Here is a 20593-nt window from a genome sequence, read left to right as displayed (position 1 = left end):
GCAATCATACGCGAAAACTCTACTTTAAAGCGAACTGTGAATCTATTGTCAGGGCGGGAAAATTTCCTGCCCTGGAGTTGGCCATCACATGCTTACTGTCTCTATCATCGCCTAGCCTTGCACGACTGTCGCGTGCATGCTGCATCTTTCTTACCGCCGGCTTGACGCTGCTCCTCTGTAGATTCGATGCCTCCATCTGCCGTGATTCGCACGAGGTCGTCGTATGTGTGGCCGCAGTGTGCCCCACAAAGGTACCGAAGTGCTGGCGGGGTTCTTGGTAGCCATGGCGGAAAGGCCGCGAGGGTCGGGAAAGTCAGGGTCTCACCTGAGGCCCGCCGTTGTTTCTGAGCTGCCCCAGCGGAATGGCTGCGGAACGCTTCGGCTTCCGATGGGCGTCTGCCAGTCAGTGACGGCACCACTTTTGGCCACTTTACCCGTGTCGAGGAAGCGGTCAGAGATGTGTAGAGTCTAAAGGCGAGATTATCGTTTGGTGTGCTGTCTCAACAGCCTGCTTGCGGCTCCGTGGCCAGATCTTGATAAGATTGAGTTGAGACGCACGGCCACTTGCCATTCCGATCCTCCGTTGCGAAGCCGCATACAAATATTACCGTGTCGTTTCCAATCCCCTTCCGGACGGCAACTTTCTACCGTGTCCATGTCAGTCAGCCCCTCATTCTCCCGCCGACTCTGCTAACGCCCCTCTCAGCACCATGGCACAACTCGACACCTTGGACCTTATCGTGCTGGCCGCCCTCCTGGTCGGCACAGTAGCCTACTTCACCAAAGGCACCTACTGGGGCGTCTATGGAGACCCCTACGGCAGCTCCATGGCCACGGCCAATGGCGCTGCAAAGGCTGGCAAGTCGCGCAACATAATAGAGAAGATGGACGAGACGGACAAGAACTGCGTCGTCTTCTACGGTAGCCAGACGGGCACGGCAGAGGACTATGCCTCCCGCATCTCCAAGGAGGGCCATTCGCGATTCGGCCTCAAGACCATGGTGGCAGATCTGGAGGAGTACGATTTCGAGAACCTCGACACCTTTCCCGAAGACAAGCTCGCCGTATTCGTACTGGCCACCTACGGCGAGGGCGAGCCCACCGATAACGCCGTCGAGTTCTACGAGTTTATCGGTTCTGAAGATGTCAGCTTCTCGGAGGGTGGCAGCATCGACGACAAGCCCCTCAACAAGCTCAACTACGTCGCATTCGGTCTCGGTAACAACACATACGAACACTACAACTCCATGGTCCGCAACGTCGACAAGTACTTGACGAGGCTCGGTGCCACCAGACTGGGTGCTGCTGGTGAGGGCGACGATGGCGCTGGCACCATGGAAGAGGATTTCCTCGCCTGGAAGGAGCCCATGTGGACTGCTGTTGCCGAGAAGATGGGTCTGGAGGAGCGCGAAGCCATGTACGAGCCCGTTTTCGAAGTCAATGAGAAGCCAGAGCTATCTCCCGAAGATGACACCGTTTACCTCGGCGAGCCCAACAAGAACCACCTTGAGGGCAACCAAAAGGGTCCTTTCAACGCCAACAACCCCTTTATCGCCCCCATCGTCGAATCTGCCGAACTCTTCAACTCCGACAACCGAAACTGCCTACACATGGAAATCAGCATCGCTGGATCCAATCTGTCATACACCACCGGTGATCACATCGCCATCTGGCCCAACAACGCCGGCAGGGAAGTCGATAGGCTGTTCAAGGTTCTCGGCAAGGAAGACAAGCGCCACACGGTTATTTCAGTCAGAGGTCTCGACCCCACCGCCAAAGTTCCATTCCCGTCGCCAACTACGTACGATGCCGCCGTCCGCTTCCACATTGAGATCAACGCCGCCGTGTCGCGTCAACTTGTCTCTGTCATTGCACAGTTTGCGCCAAACGACGAGATCAAGGCTGAGATCGTGAAACTCGGTAGCGACAAGGACTACTTCAGGGAGCAGGTTACCGACCGCAACCTCAACCTTGGCCAGCTGCTCGAGATCACCGGAAAGGGCGCCACATGGGACAAGATCCCATTCTCATTCCTGTTCGAAACCATGGTCAAGATCCAACCTCGTTACTACTCCATCTCCTCGTCGTCTCTGGTCCAGAAAGACAAGATCTCCATCACTGCTATTGTTGAGTCCATCGAGAAGCCCGGCGCACCATACGCTTTGAAAGGCGTCACCACCAACTACCTCTTGGCCTTGAAGCAGAAGCAACACGGCGACCCCAACCCGGATCCTCACGGCCTGAACTACACCATCACCGGCCCTCGCAACAAGTATGACGGTATTCACGTCCCGGTTCACGTCCGCCACTCCAACTTCAAGCTTCCTTCAGATCCTTCCAAGCCTATCATCATGGTCGGACCCGGTACTGGTGTCGCACCCTTCCGTGGTTTCGTTCAAGAAAGAGCTGCACAGGCAAAGGCTGGTCAGAATGTCGGAAAGACCATTCTGTTCTTCGGGTGCCGAAAGCAATCAGAGGACTTCATGTATGCCGATGAATGGAAGGTAAGTCTCATGATGCCATGTCAACCACTCATTCCGGGCTAACACAATCTGCAGCAATACCAAGCAGACATGGGCGACAAGTTCGAGATGCACACTGCTTTCTCGCGAGACGGTCCCAAGAAGGTCTATGTACAGAACAAACTTGAAGAGGCCGGCGAAGAAGTCAATAAGCTGCTCGAGCAGAAGGCCTACTTCTACGTCTGCGGTGACGCCGCGCATATGGCCCGCGAGGTAAACACGCTTCTCGGCAAAATCATCTCCAAGTACAGGAACGTGCCGGAGACAAAGGGTGAGGAGATTGTCAAGGCCATGAGGGCGTCGAATCAGTACCAAGAAGACGTCTGGTCATGATGCGTCAAGGAGCGGGGAGATTGTTTTAGAAAGAGCTTTTTGAGCATGCATTTTCATGGTAGAATGGTGTGAGCGATGGCGTTTGATCTGACGAAAACATTTCGCATTGGAGTATATTGGCTCTAAATCTGAAGCCTGGATGGACATGTACAGTTATGTGACCACCATTTTACATAGTCTGCAGTGTGGGACCAGCTCATTTGATCAATCATAAATATCAAACTCTTCTGATTCACCTCTCACTCAGCTGATTGTGACATGTATCAAGAAAGATGTTGAGCGACCGCAGCCTAATGCTGTGGTGCGCTGCTGTGGTAGGCAAAACGTGCGCTAGTTCACACGGGCAGGGTCCGGCCATGATTGGTCGATGCACGTGCGCGCGGTGCCTGCCGCGGGGATGGCTCCCATAAACCTCGTCTATAAGCATCAACGCCTCGCATGCATACACACTGCTTCAAAATAGTTTCGTCATCTGCCGTTCCCGCCCATCAACTGCGCCGCGATAATCGACGAAGGGTCTTCTCCATCACAAGCTCGAGTTGCGGCCCCCAATGTCTAGGACGCCTACTCGGATCATTGCGTGGCAAGCCTTCATTGCTCAGAGGTGCAGGCACGTCTCGTTATAATAGACACTGCCGTCATGCGTACGATAAAGGTTTGCACAGCAGTTCCGGCTAAGTATCATCTTCTGGATTTACCTGGTCGCGCGTCGCATGCTGAAAACCTTCATGGCAGGATGACCACAGCCAGTCACTCACCGCTACGACCTCAGCATGCGGGGCATCCGCTCGAACCCTTGAGGAAAACGCAGTGTCGCGAGATGCAGCAGATCCTGGGGAGTCTTATACGAAGCTGCGTTCTTCCTCATCTGCTCTTTGTGTCACCCCGCGGATGCTTGTAACGAAAGCCGATCCGCCCCGTTTCTCCCTCTCTGCGATGACGGTAGCGAGAGAATCCGGAATCCAGGTCCGAGGTTGAGCTGGGTAACGTTGGAAGAATCGCAACGAAGCATCTCTCAGGCTGCTCAGTACAGAATGACAGAATTTGGTGAGAGGTGCAGCCCTGGGGGGAGAGAGGTGCATATTTGCCCGGCGTACGGCATGCACGACTCCTGAAATGACCTTACAGGCAGGCATGCTGAGCGGGATCGGCCAGCCATCGCATAGCAGGGCGCCACCGAACATGGACCCTGGACGCATCATCCACCTGGTAATTCTAGGCACTGGCGGATGTTCTCTCACCGTGTCGGCACTGCCACGAGACCAACAACAGCCGCTTCAAGAGCCGGACAACCGATCGGATAGCTGCTTCGCAACAAATGCGACACGGTAATCAGTGCGCTTGCGCCTACGCACCACGCGAGGAAGCGGGCAGACCCCCATTCGTGAAGTTCGTATCACCCACACGCCATTAGGTCCTGTGCATAGCATCTGAGGAGTCGAGTCCAAACACGATGCCGGCTGGAATTGTTTCTCTCACTAGCTTTGGAATCACCGGCTGGCTCAGTTTCTATGTATATCTCACTTTCCAATTTGAGTATCTTTAGAGGGACGCCTTACACACGATTTTCCTGAACGCGCTTTTACTTGTATGAGAGTGACGTTGCTCATATTACTGGGAAAGGTGGGTCAGGCCACAGGCTTCGGACTTGCCCCTTGCGTCTGCATTACCGCTGCAGATGGTCAAATATCGTTTACCCCGGTGATCTCGCCAAAGAAGGTGCAGTCCCCCCGGTTGAGATACCAAAGACGTCTCGCATGAAGGCGCACTCCCAACGGTATTCGAGCATCGCGCATCCATCTCAAAACCGTGATCTACAGAGTTACAACCGGCAGTGGCTGCACTGCGCCGGCTCGTCGCGCAGGTCACAGGTGTGCAACAGCGCGCCGCTCCGTCAGGTTACGAAAGGTCCTTTATGGCATGGTGGAAGTCTGGCTGCAAAGCGCTGTAAGAGTATCCCCCTGTCTGTGTAGCCCTACTAATCGCAAAGCAGACCAGACAGTATTCAATCAAGACCTGCGCATGTCTCGAGTTGGGTCGTTGCGTGTACCCAGTTGAAGTGTGGAAGTGAGGAAACGACAGATCGAGTCCCCATGACAGAAGCATGCGCGCCAGAATCATCGCAACTGCCCCGGTTGGGACGTTCACATAGCAACAGACAATGACGTCTGTCGTTCAACGTCATTCCAAGATACTGCTCAGCCTTGCTGCAAGGGCGATATAACTGCATTGGCCGTTGTCACGGTGAAAAGTTGGCTGCAGCAAGTGCAGCTAGACTCCACACGAACGCCTCGTCATTTGTATGCTACACACACTGCTCCGAGAAAGGTATGGCTGCATCTTGAGGAGGCGCGACGAGTACACCACTTGATGCAGGATGTTATGCTTGCAGCGTTCGCCATACCGTACTCTCGGTGCATCCATTCAGCATGTGCGTCCTTGCTTGCAATCGATGTATAAGTGCAGTGCTCTTCCCATCACGGCGACGGGGACAACCCAAAGCCCCGTAGCTTCGCCCGCAAGCCTCATCTGACATCACTATTCCAACAGCTTTTTCATCATATTACTAGGCAATTTCCAGATAAAGAAGCGACGGTATCCAAAGTGCAAGAGTTCGGGTGGCGCTGTGTTGTAGTGCGTCTGTTTCTCCTCGAGGCGGAGTCATTGGGAAGGTGAGCCTCTCTGTTCGCCGTCATGGTTCTTCTTCGCGACTTCCCTCTGTCAGATTGGGGCTTCCTTTCTCACGTCGCTTGTGGGTTTCCACCGACGTCCCATCGCGAGTGCTCTTTCCCCAAGCTGCTACGCCCAGACGCCATCTTCGGGTACAACAGCTTGCCTCATTCCACCATTCCTCCCCTTCTCTTCTTCACTCTTCTTCACTTTTCTCACCAATACGCATCAGTGGCCACATTCTTTGTAGCTTTTCCCAGGTCAGTCATCCGTCTCGACGCCGTCCATCACTCTTGTGCAGCACACCGATACTGACGCCTCGGCAGCTTTGGAGTCACTACCAGTCCCGCACATTGCGAAAGTTTGATATCTACGACCCAGTAAGTCCCTTTCATCATCCCATTTTTTTCTCTCCACTCCCCGCCCGGACACCGCCGCATCCAATGAGCTCCTCCCCCGCAATCGCTTGCGAGGTCTGCTTTCGTCACACTCATCGATCACCGAGCAAATTTGCTAGGCCGTACCCCAGCCTCCTCTAATGACAAAAGTTAATCTTTCGAGCAGAGCAACGTTCCTCTCTGCATCTCAGTCTGTCGTCGCGTCCGTTGTTGAGACCCTTCGCCGCAACCCTCCTTAGGCTCGTACCTTTCGGCCTGCGTACTCTTGCTCGCGACTTCAAGCTTCGGTCCCGGATACCTTGCCGATCTTTTCACTCGTCTTCATCAGTGTCACTTCGAAGCTCACTGCAATGGCTACCAACGGTCGTCAGCAAAACTACGCGGCCCCCAACGCGGGCTACAAGGGCCAACACATGCTCAACAACTACAACCAGCACGGCCAAGGTCATGGGTCCGCCCAATACCTCCCCCGAGGTCTGCCCATGTCCCCCCACGGTGATAATGGTATGCAAGGTCTGACGGGCAATATGGCAGCTCTCAACATGCACGCTTCGTATGGTTCGTCCGCTACCTCCAAGTCTGCTAGCTCCGCTCTGTCAGGTGGCTCATCCGACTACGGCAACATCCCTCTCTCCAACGGTCAAGGACTTTGGGTTCCCAACCAGCAGGTCCTTGGATCCATGTACCAGATGATGCCTGGTGCCCAGCAACAGACTGCCATGGCGGCTTCCCCCAACATGTACAACCACACCGGTGCATACGTCCAGCAGGCAGCTTACCAATACGGCCAAGCTGTCATCGACAACAACGCTATGCCACCAGCATGGGCTGCTCGCATGTCCTCTTCCGAGATGCCATCTCTCATGACGCCACGCCGGGACTCCATCTCCTCCAACGAGAACGACAACCCAGGCACGCCTTACGGCAGTGGTGGTATGTACCATCGTTACGGCAACAACACCGCCATCATGGACCGTTCGCCAAACGCGCTCTACTCCAGCAGTGCTACCCCTTCGCCTTCCCAGTTGGCCCATCCCTACCAGGTCATGGCGCCCATCCCGAAGCAGCAGACCATGCCCACGTTGCCTCCCAATCTACTGGCGTTAGTGCACCAGGAGCCCCCCATTCCCCGGGCTATTCCCGCTCCTAGCTCCCCGCACAAGCCACTCGACCGTAGCCTGGAGAACAAGACTGGCGAGACCAACGTTTACATTAGAGGTCTGCTTCCCGAGACCACCGATGAGATGCTTCACCTGTGGGGCAAGCGTTTTGGAGACATCCAGAGCTCAAAGTCCATCATCGACCTGAAGACCAACCTGTGCAAGGGGTAAGCGCTTCACTACCCACCACAACGCCTCATGTACTAATCATGCTTCGCAGTTTCGGCTTCATCAAGTACCACAACTTCGAAGACGCTGAAGACTGCATCCGTGGCTTCCACTACCTCGGATATGAGGTCAGCTTTGCTCGGGTATGTTGCAGCCACTCTGACGCACGATGGCCTCTACTGACTCTTCATAGGAATCCTTCTACTCCAAGCTCAAGAAGTTCGCCGACGAGTGCAACACCAATCTTTACGTATCCAACATTCCAAAGAACATGAACGAGCATGTATGTTGCTTCGCCCCAGCTTTGATGACAAGCTACTTACCGCATGCAGGAACTCGCCTCCATCTTCGCACCTCACAAGGTCTGCTCGAGCAGGATCCTTCGTGACTCTTCTGGTACTGGTCGGGGTGTCGGCTTCGCTCGGTAAGTCACCGTGGTGTTGCCATTTTGATCGTTGCTGACCACCTCTAGCTTCGAGTCCCGCGACATCTGCGACGAGGTCATCAAGGAGTTCAACAACACCCCTGTATCCAAGCCCGGCGGCGAAGAGCATCTCATCCAGATCCGCTTTTCCGATACTCATGAGCAGAAGATGCTCAAGCAGCAGACCGCAGCGGGCCGTGTCTTCCGTGCTGCGGAGTACGAGGTCGGTGTTGCTCAGGCTAGGGCGCTAGGCACGCCTGATCGATACCTCTCCGTCTCCCCGATACCTGCGGGCCACGCCAACGAGTTCGAGATGTTCATGCGCGGCCAGCGGCAGCCATGGTCACCACCAGTGCCATCTACCCTCGGCCCTGCCCGCTCATACTACATGCCGCAGGGTGGACTCATCAAGAGCGAGGACGGCGTTTCCGACAACGGCCTCGACGTCAAGACCAACCCCGCCACTCCCGTCAAAGCTGATGACAAGTCTACTTCACCCAGCCGCAACGACTAAGCGTGTACCGCCTTTCGAACGTCGACCTTCGATACACCCGTCGTGCACGCACTATTCTTCATGATCGCTTCTTCAACATCCTCCAGCCACATCTTCTTGGAGACTTCTTTTGGCACCGATCATATACTTTACGAAGGCCGCACTATATCAACACGCTACAGCACGATACTCTTGTCGTTCTTTCTTGTCGCTCGCTCTGACCTTCATGCTCACGTCCTTGGGCCCTAATACTTTGTTCTTGGCGCCAGCCCTCTGAACATATCCTTCCCATCGACACTCCAGTCTCGCGTTTTCCTTCCGATCGATATACTTGGGCGGCTTCTTTCACATTTTAGAAGTATCTGTTAGCATCTGGGCAAGCCAGCGAACCAAAAGGATTTTAGGGGGGTTATTCAATGTATCTCTTTCTCATCGATGGCAAGGGCAGGTTTCAGCAGTGGTGGTTAGGTCTATGGTCGGATTTGTCGTAGTTTCGATAGTTCGTCGTATAATAGATCTTCTTCCGGCTCAACTTCATGTTCATACTCACTCCTCTGCTGTTTATGTAATGCTTGCCTCTCAATTCGGTCGTCTTGGTACGTCTCCAAAGTAAAGAAGGTAACGAGGCCGACCTTGCGCTACACCCTGTCTAATCGCCCAGTCAATCAAGGAAGGCTGCGACAGAGTACCTAGTCCAGTGGTAAGACGTCCGCGCAAGATCTTGCCAGGCTTCCTAGTACTTGACCGTACTGCTTTGTGGAAGATTTCCTAAGGCTCACCCTGGGTACTGTGTCTGTAGCAGGCTAGGCACCTTGATTGCGGAAGACGTGTGTTCGATCCGCACGGTGCTTGTTTCTAGGCTCGCGGCTATACGGTCAAGTAGGAAAGGTAAGTAGGAGAGATAATCATGAGATTCGGATTGGTTATACATGATGAATTGCAGTGGCGTGAGAACAGAAATAGTAATGATAGTGATCATAGCCACGCGGCGATGGCCGTAGAATAAGAATAGTCAAACATCTTGAGTCTGACTTTAAGCCCAATCAAGGTTAAGAGAGTAGATAGTACGTGCGTTCCGACTCCATCACTACTGTATACATTCATCCGGGATTGCTGGAACTCGACTTTGTATGAATGATTTCATTTCAGTTCATTGCTCTTGCACATCTATATATACAACGGTGTACCCCTTGGACTCCTTGTCCTATCAGAACAAGGGTTGAGGCAGTGACCGTAATGCTATTAGAATGCCAAAATCCTTGGTGCAGGCCCTCCCTATGCTCTGCGGGGTGTCACTGACGACGCTTCTTTCTTTCCACCTTTTTACTGCAATCGTTCAGTCCTCCCACTCTGGGTTCTGCATGTAATGTTAGTACTGCACCCTCGAAGTCATGTATATTGGAATATCATACCTTTCGCAAGATGACCACACCCTCCAACACATTGGTCAGGCTGAGATACTTCTCGTCTTCCAGCTCCGCCCGCTCACCATGCGCCAGCAACACCGGCGTGCTCTGTGTTTGCCATCCAGTAATGGTCTTCGGCCGACCGGCTTGGCCAACAATGTCTACTGCTTGACCAACACGGACGTTGACTGTCAGCGGCTTGAGGTCCTCATCGAGTGTAATGAGGAAGCGCGGCGATATGGCGGTAGCGAGGTAGTAGAGTAGGTAGTGTGAGTCTCCAGCCACAAATGACTTGGCGTCGATGAGAGACACAAGTACGGTGAGAAGACCCGACGCTGCCACACGGGACAAGACCTGACGGTCAGTGTGGAATGGGTTGAAAGACAGCGTGCCCTTGCCTGCGTGCAGCAGACCTTGAGCTATGCGAACCATGAAAAGAGCGTTGGGATCACGGTGGTAGTAGCTAGCCAATTGCCGGAGAAGTTGTGCAAGACGGGCGTTGTTGGTACCAGCACCGCAAAGGCCCATGGCGAAGATGGCGTTGATGGCGACATCGTTGTCGTTGTCGTGAGAGTAACGGGAAAGAGTGTCGTAGACCTTCATTTGAGGGTTGCTAGGGCTGATGAGACCTAGAGCGAGCGGCACAGCCTTGCGGATGTTAGCCTCGCCGTAGTGCATCAGGTGGCCGAGAGTGCGGAGGATCATCTCTTGGCCGACGTCTTCGCCCATGGCGACTAACGATAGACCGATAACAGCGTAGGACTGGAGTAGCTCATCGCCCTTCTTCTCCTCGTTCTCATCCTCGATGTGCTCGTTGCAGATGTGGAGCAACTGTTGGATCTTCAGGACAGCACCGGTACCTGCCCATGCGCATACCTCGGTGAGCACAGAGGCAGACTTGGCCATGGGGTGATCAAGCGCCTTCAAGGTCTCCAGAATGACATCGACTTCTTCTTGCTGACCGAAGAAGAGTAGCGCAAGACCAAGGGCCATGAATCGGGTCCACTTATCCTTGAGCTGCTTCGTCCGGTCCTCGTCCAGGAGCGTGTTCATCAGGGCATCAGTGACATCTCCGTTGGCCGAACCAACAAAGATCATACCAAGCGACAGCGCCGCCATGGCAGAGAGCTGCATGTCGAGGCTGGTGTCGCTGACAATCGGCAGCAGAACGTCCAAAAGGTCTTCCTTATTAGACCCGGCGTAAGCAAGACCGAGACCCATGATAGAAGCCAAGCGGATGTTCTTGTTCTTGGAATTGATGTTGTCCTCATCACCCAAGAGAGCCATGGCAGGGTCTGAGTCCATGCGCACACCCGAATTGAAGATACCGGTAGCAAGCATAGCGCCAGCCTTGACCATGTCGTCTTCGACGTGTGTGAAGGGGTCGACCTTATCGAGACCCTCTTCTACGTCCCAGAGCATGAGCATACCCAGAGAGGCGGTTGTTGACAGCATGCCCTCCTCCTTGGTCTTCCACACCCAGCTCTGCTTTGTGTTCTCGTTAAGCATGAGCTTATCATTGGCGTAACCGGCATTGACAAAAGCGTTGACGAAGGCGGAGGCAAGGTTGTGTCTGGCGGAATCGGTATTGGTGAGGCCGGCCGTCCTGCTGCTCTCCAGATGTGTCTTGTAGATGTCATCAGGGGTCTTGGGGTCGAGAATGTTAAGCTCCTTGCCCAGCGCCTTAAAGTGGTCGGGTAGCCGCGTGTTGTTGATGCACTCCTGGAGCTCGGCATCGTCGTCCTCGGAGACGTCGAGCCATATCCGTTGGCGGCCACATAAGTAGGCCATTTGTCTCCGGATCGACTTGTCCTTGGTGGCGTTGAAAGCTTCAATGATGAGATCGGTCTCGTGTAATCGTATCGCGATGACGATTGCCTGTGTGTACTGCTTGTATTTGGCGTAGATTCGGTACGTGGTACGGAGGAACTTGTCGTTGTCTGGGTAGGTGAGTAGGGGCACGTTGCTGCTGGTGTTAGTGTCGGTGCTGCAGGCAAAACGCGGGCATATCCTACCTGACCATGTACAGAGCCACCCTCGAGTATGTGTTCTCGTCAATGTACTGCTCAATCTGATCAATCATCTCCAGCTCAGACAGGATATCAACGGCATCAGCCTCTGCGTTGTGCTTGAGGAAGAAGGGGACGAGGTTCGAGGCGAGGTCGGTGACGTCGTCGGTGGATTTCTCGTCGTTCAGGCGGTTCTGGTATTCTGTGCCGATCTCAAGCGCAAGGTGGCGCATGTACTCATGGCCCCATGAGCCGAGATCTGTGGAGGGGGCCTCGAGGCGGTATTTGAGGCAGTCTAGGCGGTCCTCATCCGAATACGTCATTCCCAGAACAGACATCATGTCGGCGAGCGAGCGCTGTGTTTGTTAGCATGGTGGCGTGTATAGAGTGTGGGCGTGTCTGCGCACCTTGTTCTCGCCTGCTGGCCATGATGCGTAGGCCTTCTCGAGGTTCTCGTAGTGTGGTCGGAGGAACTTGAGCGGCTTGGGCACGGCCGTCATGGAGCTCGTCGATGTCTTGATGAACTCCTTGATCTGTTCGAGCGCGGGCTTGTAGAGGCTGGTGTCGGAACCCTAGTAAACACATGAGGTCAGCGCATGTTGCGGGGACCAGCCATCGTCGCAGCAGCTTACCAGTATCCGCTCAGCCAGCATGTCAAGGTCGCTCTTCAGCTGTTGGTCTTCCTCGCTGAGCTCCTCTGTGGTTTGTCATCAGTGCAAGTCCATGACGATAGCCATCGGCGCCGTGCCGGGGACCAGACATACCGCCAGTTGTCGCAACACCGCCCTTCTTGTCCTCAAGATCTGGCTTTGCGTCCTTGCTCTTGTCCGCGTCATTGCTCATGGGCGCCTTGCCCTTGCCCTTGTCGGCGGCCGTGGGCTTCTTCTCGTCGTCCTTCGCCATGTTGATGATGTGTAGCTAGGGCAAGCGGCGAAGTGTGTCTATGTGTCGGGACGAAGCGGCGTCGATAGCGACGGTGGAAGGAGATTCGGGGTGCTGAGAGATGTAGGTGCGGCGCTCAAATGGGTCGGAAGAGCGAGAGGCAAGTCGAGTGGGAAGTGGTAATAGGTTGATGTCGATGAGGCAGCTCTTGCTTCGCGTACCACTTCCGCCGCGCTAGGGCCAAGCCCCGTCCGCCGATGATGAGCGCCCGCTCCCTCAGAACCTCCCGCCAAAAAATATTGTTGCCGCATACAACCCCGAAAATCACCACCACACGACGCCCATAGGCCACCCAGGCAACTACCATGAAGCTGAACGTCAAGAATATTCGGTACCTCTCCGCCGATGATTGGCGTGTTCTCACTGCGGTATGCGCCCGCCCGCAGGCTTTCCGAACGTAGTGGGGGACTAACGCTGATGAAGACGATAGACAGAGATGGGCAGCCGCAACCATGAAATCGTGCCAACCCCCCTGATTGCTCAGATCGCCGCCATCCGCTCTGGCGACGGCGTCCACCGTTGCATCTCCAACCTCGCCAAGATCGGCCTCATCGCCAAAGTCCGCAACGCAAAGTACGACGGCTACCGACTCACGTATGGCGGTCTCGACTACCTCGCCCTCCACACACACCAAAAGGCCTCGACCGTCTACTCGGTCGGCAACCAGATCGGCATAGGCAAAGAGTCGGACATCATAGTCTGCGCAGATGAGACGGGCAGGCAGCTGGTGCTCAAAATCCACCGTCTGGGTCGCATTTCTTTCCGTACCGTCAAGGCGAACCGCGACTACCTGCGGAATCGCCAGGGTGGTTCGTGGATGTACATGTCGCGCCTCGCTGCTCTGAAAGAGTTCGAATTCATGAAGGCCCTACGAGCAGAGGGATTCCCTGTACCCGAGCCGATTGGTCAGAACAGACATACCGTCGTCATGAGCCTCATCGACGCCTTCCCGATGCGCCAAATCTCAAAGGTCGGTAACCCACAGGAGCTCTACGGTGAGCTGCTCGCCATTATCGTTCGCCTCGCGCAGCACGGTCTCATCCATGGTGATTTCAACGAGTTCAACATCCTAGTTGAAGAGAGAACAGAAAAAGACGGCAGTTTGTCACTGGTGCCAACCCTCATCGATTTCCCGCAAATGGTCTCCATTGACCATGCCAATGCCGAATACTACTTTGACCGCGATGTGGCTTGCATAAAGCGCTTCTTCGATCGCCGTTTTGGCTTCACGAGCGACGAGCCGGGTCCTTTCTTCAAGGACGCCACAAAGAAGCTCGTCAAGCGGTTAGATGTCGAAGTTCAAGCTTCCGGCTTCAGCAAAAAGATGGCGAAGGAATTAGAATTGTACATGAAAGAGCATGGTATCGATGGCGACGCTGGAGATGTTGCAGCCGGCGCAGAGGCTGACGACGACGATGAGGCTGACGAGGCAGGCGACGATGAAGAAGTTGAGGATGAAGAAGACGGCGGTGTTTCCCTTGAAGGTGGCCCGGTAGGCGACGATGTGTCTGCTCCTGGCGATACGATTGCAGATGGGCAGTCGACATTAGCTGCACAGATGACTATACTGGAGATAAGGGACAACGACCCGCTACCAGATCTCAAGGATATCAAGCCGCCGCCACCCTCGGAACCCACCATGACCACCAAGGCCGCTAAGAAGAAAGCCGGCTGGTCCATATAGGCCTGCCAACTACATCATCTTCTGTTCCTTTGTTTCAGCGATACCCAGATCCATGTCTCCTCCCGGCACTCGTTTCATTTGAAGGCCTAGAATATACAACACATTTCTCTACATCAAGATTCCGCTGTGATAGGCTCATCCAACCCATCTTTCTCCTGATAATCTTTCTCTTCCCGAGCATCTATCTCCCCCTTAGCCTCATCCAACCCGTCATCGCTCCAGATATCAACCTCATCTTCATCACCAGCCGCTATTTCCGTGCATTTCGGAGGCACAACCTCCCTCTTAGGCCCAGACCGTATCATACGCCCAACAAAGCGTAAATCCGGATCCACGAACCCTTTCCGTATGAGCAGAGACCGTATATCTGCTGCAAGGAGATCACCATTTGCAACCTCATGATCGATCAGAACGTTACCATCGTCAAGCTCTCGTATGCATGAAGTGCTGATACACGCTGGAAGCGTGCTACCTTCTGTGACGCGGCCCAGCCAATTGTGACGCTTCCTTAGGACGTCTGCTATCAGAGGGTTGGATGTGGTGAAGACGACTGTCCGACGGGGTGGGTGGATCAGGTATTGTATTCTGTGTGAATGGCGGTTATTCATGTTGATTGGATGTATGAGGTTGCCGAAGAGTGTGACTTGTGCAAGTGGGTGGGGGAATGCGAGTACGTGTTAGAGATCCCATGCAGTCTCTGTGCGTTCACGTTCGGGGTTGGTGACTTCATCGCACAGTGTACTTTCACTCGTATAGTTGATCTGTGCCCGCTGTTATTGGAAAGACGCAAAAGGTCACAAATATGTGCGTGAATGCTCCGGATGCGTAACGAGAGAGAGCTCTCACGATCTGGGCATTCAATCGGTGAAGGGTAACATTTCCCTCTACCTCTCGTTGTCCACCGCAGCACTCTAAACCTCAATCCCTATCTAACTCCCCTCTATCCATACTCCGCTACCAAAGCAAAACCCCAAGAAAAATAGCAACCATGGTCCTCATCCTCAAAATCCCACCCTACTACCGCTCCACCTCCTACGTCCTCCACTACAACCGCCACCCCACCACAACAGCCCAGTACATCCTCCTCACCCCCGCCTCCACAGAAACACTCACAACGCGCAACGCCGCCATCGCAAAAGACTGTGCGGCATGGGGCTGGCGCCTCTACAACACCGACCGCTCGCTCCCCAAGATGGAGAAGTGGTTTGCCAAATATGAAAAGCTTGCTAGGAAGAACACCTGGGATGACGATATCTGGGTCATTTGGCAGAGGGAACATGGGCTGAGGATTAACGGGGAGGACGAGAAGAAGAAGGCTGAGGCGGAGGCGGCTAACGGGAAGAGTAGGCTGGGGAGTGTGGTAAGGGGGGTGAAGAAGGCACATTGGCAGGTTTGGGGGAAGGATGGGTGGGTTGGGAGTGATGAGCAGAGGCTGAGGATTGATCACGGTCCTAGAGAGGAGAAGAGGATGAGGAAGTGGGCTGAAGAGCAGATGAGGGAGATGTCGGGGCTGCTTGATCCTTTCTCGGATGTCCATGAGGTTATAGGAGAAGATGATGATGACGAGGACGAGGAGCGTCCGGAGGGAGAGATAAGAGGCGGTGGTGCTGACGGTGCTGATTTGAAAGCGACTCCGGGTGGAGAGACTGAGGCGTTGACTGCGGTGGTGCTTCCGAGGCATGCTTGGTTATCTCGAGGCTGAAGTTTGCCCAATAACGCTGGACGATAGGCAACGCCGTAATAATGTTATATTACAATACTCCTTACATCCATCCCGGTCTAAACACCTCACTCCCCAGCTTTCTCACCATCCACCCTCCTATCTCTCTCCTCCTTCCCGCTCTCTTCCCCCCTCACCCTCTTCATCTCCTCCACTCCCTTCGTCAAATCCCTATGCACAACTCTAACCTCCCAACTATCATCCTCGCTCCACTTCACCTTCCCCAATTGCTCCGCAAAAGCCACGCTTCTGTGATGTCCACTCCCACACAGACACCCCACTCGTACTATCGCCACTTCCTCTTCTCTGCTAGCTCTTACATCCTTGATTTCCATGAGCCGTTTTATATCGTCTTCAGCGCGGGCCACTGTATCGCTGAAAGACTCGCGCTGCATCAGCTCGTCTTGCAGCGTTGAGTCGAGCCCTGTGCATGTCTTTCGTGTTTGGCGGGATGGGTTTTCTGTCACGCGGCAGTCGTATTCTAAGTCTGGTTTTGGGGATGGTGGTGTGAAGCGGTCGTAGGATGTTATCTCGAGGATTGGTCGTTGTGTTTTTTGGGTTTGAGAGGGAACTACATCTTGATTGGTTTCTTTGGATGCCGATAGTTCGTCTTCGGTGGGTGGAACGAGTCGTGTGTTTTTGACTTTTGAGGCGATGTCTGATAGTATGGCCATGTTGGCGATGATGGGCTGACTGGAGATGAGAGCGACACCGGAATTGCGGTGGATATTGTTGTTGGTGGGATATGTGTAGACAAGACGGTTCTTCTATGGACGATTGCGTATATGGATATAACGGAAAAGATTGTAGAGTACAAGGCTTCGCGTCCTGTTTTGGTGACGCTCGTTTAGGTAAGAGGTCGCGTGCTCGCTGCGGACAGGGCTCAGGGTCTTCTGAAAACTCCTGCTCCATTGGCGCATGCATATGACGTTGAGCGCTGTGGATCCACGGGCAGACCCGCGAGTGCCGTGCAAGGTGCGTCATCGCTAGACACAGTTGCATCAGATATTGCAATGATTCGCTAATACTTATACAGACCTTTTTTGTCTGTTGGTCTGATTGCAGCCACGCCAAGTGATTGCTTTTCTATCTAGCTGAGCGTCTGTCTGAGATACGAATTGGACGCTTCACGCGCATAGTGAACAATCGCCGCATCGATTGCATAAATATTCTACATTAAAAAGGGCTGAGTAACCATCAGAAATGAAACTGCAGTGTTTAGACGTTTGAATTCATGTGTGCAAGACATGCCCAAGTGCTGATCACAACACACTCCGTGGACATCTTGCTGGCCCAGCTTCATCTCCTATGCAACCTCTTTCTTTCAATGAACTCACACTCCCAAGATCATTTATATCCAACGCACGTTGCTTCGTGGGCCGGTCATTCGCGAGATCCTTCACCGACTGCACTCCTGCCACGTCGTAAACCGGGTGGTGTAGTCGTTGATCCATGCGCGCGCCTGTTTCCTGGCCCGGGCTTAACCCAGTTGTGTCCAATAACTTCCTCGTCGAGAGAGTTTCCTGCCGACTGCGGCGCATATCTTGAGAGACCTTTTTCGGCGGCTTTGTAGCCTTCTTCCTTGCCCGAAGGAGTCGGGTGGAGCTGCTCGTCGGACAAGGGACCTTCCGCAGTGCGTTGGACATGGTTCGCTACGAAGCCGGGGGCGGACTGAGTTTCGTCATGAGACATCGGTGGATGCTGTACGGCAGTGGAAAAATGTAACTTTAGTCGTCGAGCACATGACTCGAACGTTGGCTTGTCGGCGGACTGAACTTCGTCATGAGCCATCGGTGGATTCCGTACGGGAGTTAGAGCATGTGAGTTTATTCTTCGAACAAATGACACGAACGTTGGCTTGCCGTCGGGTGGCGTTTGGCCTTGCGGTTGAACGACCTCGTCTTGATAGTACAGACCATCTGTTGTGTTGAAGAGAGCACCTGGGGGTGCCAGTTCGGGAATGTCCGCCCGCCAATTTATGATAGTAGAAAGCGAAACGACTGTTATTTTGCATGCCACGGCGGAGGGCGTAGTTGCATAGCGATACTTCACTATCCTTCCCGGTGAATCTACCCGGTGCTCGCGGTAGAAGGCCTCCATAGGTATCTCAATGGAAACGGGGTCGTAGGGGATGAAGTTGATAGACGGTCTTGGTGGGATCTGCTGACTGGGCAGATACTCCGATGGGTCGCAAAGTGAGGGCATTTTCGGATTGGCCCAACAGTACGCTATTGTGTTTTGTGATAAGAAGGGAACTGCGAATAGATACCGCCTCCGTTGAGACTAAAGAATGTAAAAGCAGTATGATGTAGTCGTCAAGCGTGTTGGGTTACAAGCGAAAAAGGCTTGATGTTTATTATTTACTACTCAATTTAGCAGGGCCCAAAAACGAGAAGGTGAGATCGTACCATAGATGACGTTTGGTGATGAAGGCTGTGACTACCATGAGAATCCACCAGCTATCAGAGTGCACCTTCCTCCCGGTCGTTGATCTTGGACAACACACTCTTATCGATGTCATGCTCCGCCAAATGCTCGACGGCGGCTTCAGTTGACAGTCGTTTGCCCTTCTTCAGCGAGTCAAGTGCTCCCTTCGGCTTGGTCCGCCGCTCGAGCTCCTCGATCCAGTAGGCTTCAAGTTGGCCGCGACGCCTGTCGGAGAGGAACTGCTCATCCTCGTCTTGCCGGAACGCCTTGCAGAATGCATCGCAGAAGGGTCGTGATTCGCACACCCACTCGAAGATCTTGAAACAGTCCATGTAGATCCTCGGATCGTTGGTGATGTAGGGTTGCAGGACTCCGGGCACATAGATGATGTACGGCATCGTAACTGTCATAGGAGCAGTATTGGTTGTTGTGGTTAGTAGGTGTAGCTTTGCCAGTGAGATACCTTGCGGCCTTTTGATTGCTAAAAGGCAACCGTAGACGAATGTAATTGATTGTTTGCTAGAGTGAGAGTACTATCAGTGAGAACACCGAAGATTGGAAACTACGTGTTGGCGTGGAGTGAGTCTGGCTCTTCAGGTAATGTACAGTCACAGCTGAGGGTGATTTTGGTCAACGTATCGTAACATAGCGGGCCATGGTCATCGTTACGGGTGAGTGGCATCCAACGATTGCAAATTCCGCAGCAAACGGAGCATTACACAACCCGCGTCATACCAAAGGAGTGAAGGCGATCGTGGATGGATCCTTGCCATGGTGTTAAAGTGGGTAAAAGAAGTCGTCTGGCAATTCCTAGATTCTAGAGCAACAGAGTGTGGGATGAAGACAGAGAAACTCATGCAGCAGTGTAAAGTCATGGCAAAGAGTGGTCTGGCGCGTGGAAGGGTGAACGCCTGGGGAGGGATGACGAGCTAGCCCCCCAATCTTGGCGAATGACTCAATCGCGAAGCACCCCTCCAAAATGTTGCAGGCCAAAAAGTTGACGGGAACGACACGCTGCAACCAACCGCCAAGATGAGCACCGAATCAGGAGTGAAGACACAGTCGACGTTCGACATCGTAGCGACATACCGCCGCATCCTCAAAGATGACCCGGAACTCACCATGCCCGTCGCGGCCATCGAGGCGCTCGTAGAAGCCATCGCGCAGAGCTCCGTCTCGACCGTCGCAGAGACACTCGACCTGCTCGAACGCCACACGGCCGCCCTCAAGGCCTCCATCGCGAACCCAATTTCCCTGTCCGCCGGCACAGATCTCTTCCAGCGCTACCTCATCACGACGCTCAACCGCCCGGCGAGCCTGAACCTCGGCCCCGACGATGACTTCCGCGCGATACGCAACCACCTCCTCTCCAACGGCAAGCTGTTTGTGGACCGTGCGAAACAGAGCAGGGAGAAGATCGCGAGTTTCGGCAAGCACTTCATCCGTGACGGTGGCACGGTGCTCACAAATGGAGGATCGCGAGTAGTGGGTGCGCTACTGCGAACGGCCGCCGAGTCGAGCACTCTCCGGTTCAAGGTCATATACGTCTTGCCCTCGTCAAGCTCGTCAGATGCGAAAGAGGGCCTCCAGACTGTCGCCGACCTCCGAGAACACAATGTACCAGTCGCCACAATTCCAGATTCGGCCGTCGCCTACTCACTGGGCAAGGTCGACATGGTCATTGTCGGAGCCGAAGGCGTCGTCGAGAACGGTGGCATCATATCGCGCATGGGCACGTACCAGTTGGGCGTACTGGCTAAGAGCAAAGGAAAGCCCTTCTACGTGGTCGCCGAGAGCCACAAGTTCGTTAGGCTATATCCACTCAGCCAGTTCGATCTGCCCATTGAGCAGAAGGTACTCGACTTCAAGGTCGCAGAAGAACACAAGGCGGAACACAAGGCGGAACACAAGCCCAAGAGCGACGAAGAGCAACGGAATGTCTTTGACGAAGCCATCGCAGACATGACTGCGAAGCAGAGATCGACCGTCGTTCCGCTCGACGCTCATGACGCTGTCGACTTTACGGTACGCTCTGCTTACTTCAATTATGACCCCATCCGCTAACCTGAAGTAGCCACCCGACTTGATCTCCGGCATCATCACAGAGTCTGGCGTTCTCACTCCATCTGCCGTGTCAGAGGAGCTGATCAAGATATGGTTTTGAGCCCTCCCTGAGCATCAACTCCTCACCCCACACCAAATACAAAAGCTCCATCGCGACTCATACAACGGGCATA

General features: G+C 54.0%; 7 protein-coding genes across 7 annotated transcripts; 5 read left to right on the top strand and 2 right to left on the bottom strand.

Annotated features, from left to right (window-relative positions):
- Positions 1 to 710: 710 nt before the first annotated feature.
- Positions 711 to 2855, top strand: J4E87_006893 (uncharacterized protein; the record flags this gene model as incomplete). Its single annotated transcript, XM_049378494.1, has 2 exons — positions 711 to 2504; positions 2559 to 2855. 2 exons carry the CDS (start codon positions 711 to 713, stop codon positions 2853 to 2855), a joined length of 2091 nt encoding a protein of 696 aa, XP_049231887.1.
- A 3418-nt stretch (positions 2856 to 6273) lies between these two features.
- J4E87_006892 (uncharacterized protein) lies at positions 6274 to 8189 on the top strand (the record flags this gene model as incomplete). The annotated part of the gene is made up of 5 exons (XM_049378493.1): positions 6274 to 7250; positions 7304 to 7394; positions 7445 to 7534; positions 7584 to 7675; positions 7724 to 8189. The coding sequence occupies 5 exons, from the start codon at positions 6274 to 6276 to the stop codon at positions 8187 to 8189; spliced, it is 1716 nt and encodes a 571-aa protein (XP_049231886.1).
- Positions 8190 to 9504: 1315 nt separating this feature from the next.
- RPN1 (proteasome regulatory particle base subunit) lies at positions 9505 to 12486 on the bottom strand (the record flags this gene model as incomplete). The annotated part of the gene is made up of 6 exons (XM_049378492.1): positions 9505 to 9525; positions 9581 to 11540; positions 11590 to 11939; positions 11991 to 12155; positions 12216 to 12280; positions 12348 to 12486. 6 exons carry the CDS (start codon positions 12484 to 12486, stop codon positions 9505 to 9507), a joined length of 2700 nt encoding a protein of 899 aa, XP_049231885.1.
- Positions 12487 to 12830: 344 nt separating this feature from the next.
- Positions 12831 to 14209, top strand: J4E87_006890 (uncharacterized protein; the record flags this gene model as incomplete). The annotated part of the gene is made up of 2 exons (XM_049378491.1): positions 12831 to 12893; positions 12956 to 14209. The coding sequence occupies 2 exons, from the start codon at positions 12831 to 12833 to the stop codon at positions 14207 to 14209; spliced, it is 1317 nt and encodes a 438-aa protein (XP_049231884.1).
- Positions 14210 to 15197: 988 nt separating this feature from the next.
- On the top strand, positions 15198 to 15911 carry J4E87_006889 (uncharacterized protein; the record flags this gene model as incomplete). Its single annotated transcript, XM_049378490.1, has 1 exon — positions 15198 to 15911. One exon carries the CDS (start codon positions 15198 to 15200, stop codon positions 15909 to 15911), a length of 714 nt encoding a protein of 237 aa, XP_049231883.1.
- A 2480-nt stretch (positions 15912 to 18391) lies between these two features.
- On the bottom strand, positions 18392 to 18766 carry J4E87_006888 (uncharacterized protein; the record flags this gene model as incomplete). The annotated part of the gene is made up of 1 exon (XM_049378489.1): positions 18392 to 18766. One exon carries the CDS (start codon positions 18764 to 18766, stop codon positions 18392 to 18394), a length of 375 nt encoding a protein of 124 aa, XP_049231882.1.
- A 622-nt stretch (positions 18767 to 19388) lies between these two features.
- J4E87_006887 (uncharacterized protein) lies at positions 19389 to 20520 on the top strand (the record flags this gene model as incomplete). The annotated part of the gene is made up of 2 exons (XM_049378488.1): positions 19389 to 20381; positions 20431 to 20520. 2 exons carry the CDS (start codon positions 19389 to 19391, stop codon positions 20518 to 20520), a joined length of 1083 nt encoding a protein of 360 aa, XP_049231881.1.
- Positions 20521 to 20593: the final 73 nt, after the last annotated feature.

The sequence above is a fragment of the Alternaria ethzedia genome (genome assembly GCF_023757985.1).
Source record: "Alternaria ethzedia strain BMP 0044 chromosome Unknown scaffold_17, whole genome shotgun sequence".
NCBI lineage: Eukaryota > Fungi > Ascomycota > Dothideomycetes > Pleosporales > Pleosporaceae > Alternaria > Alternaria ethzedia.
Note: the sequence above shows the minus strand (reverse complement) of the source record. Positions and strands in the feature narration are given on the sequence as shown.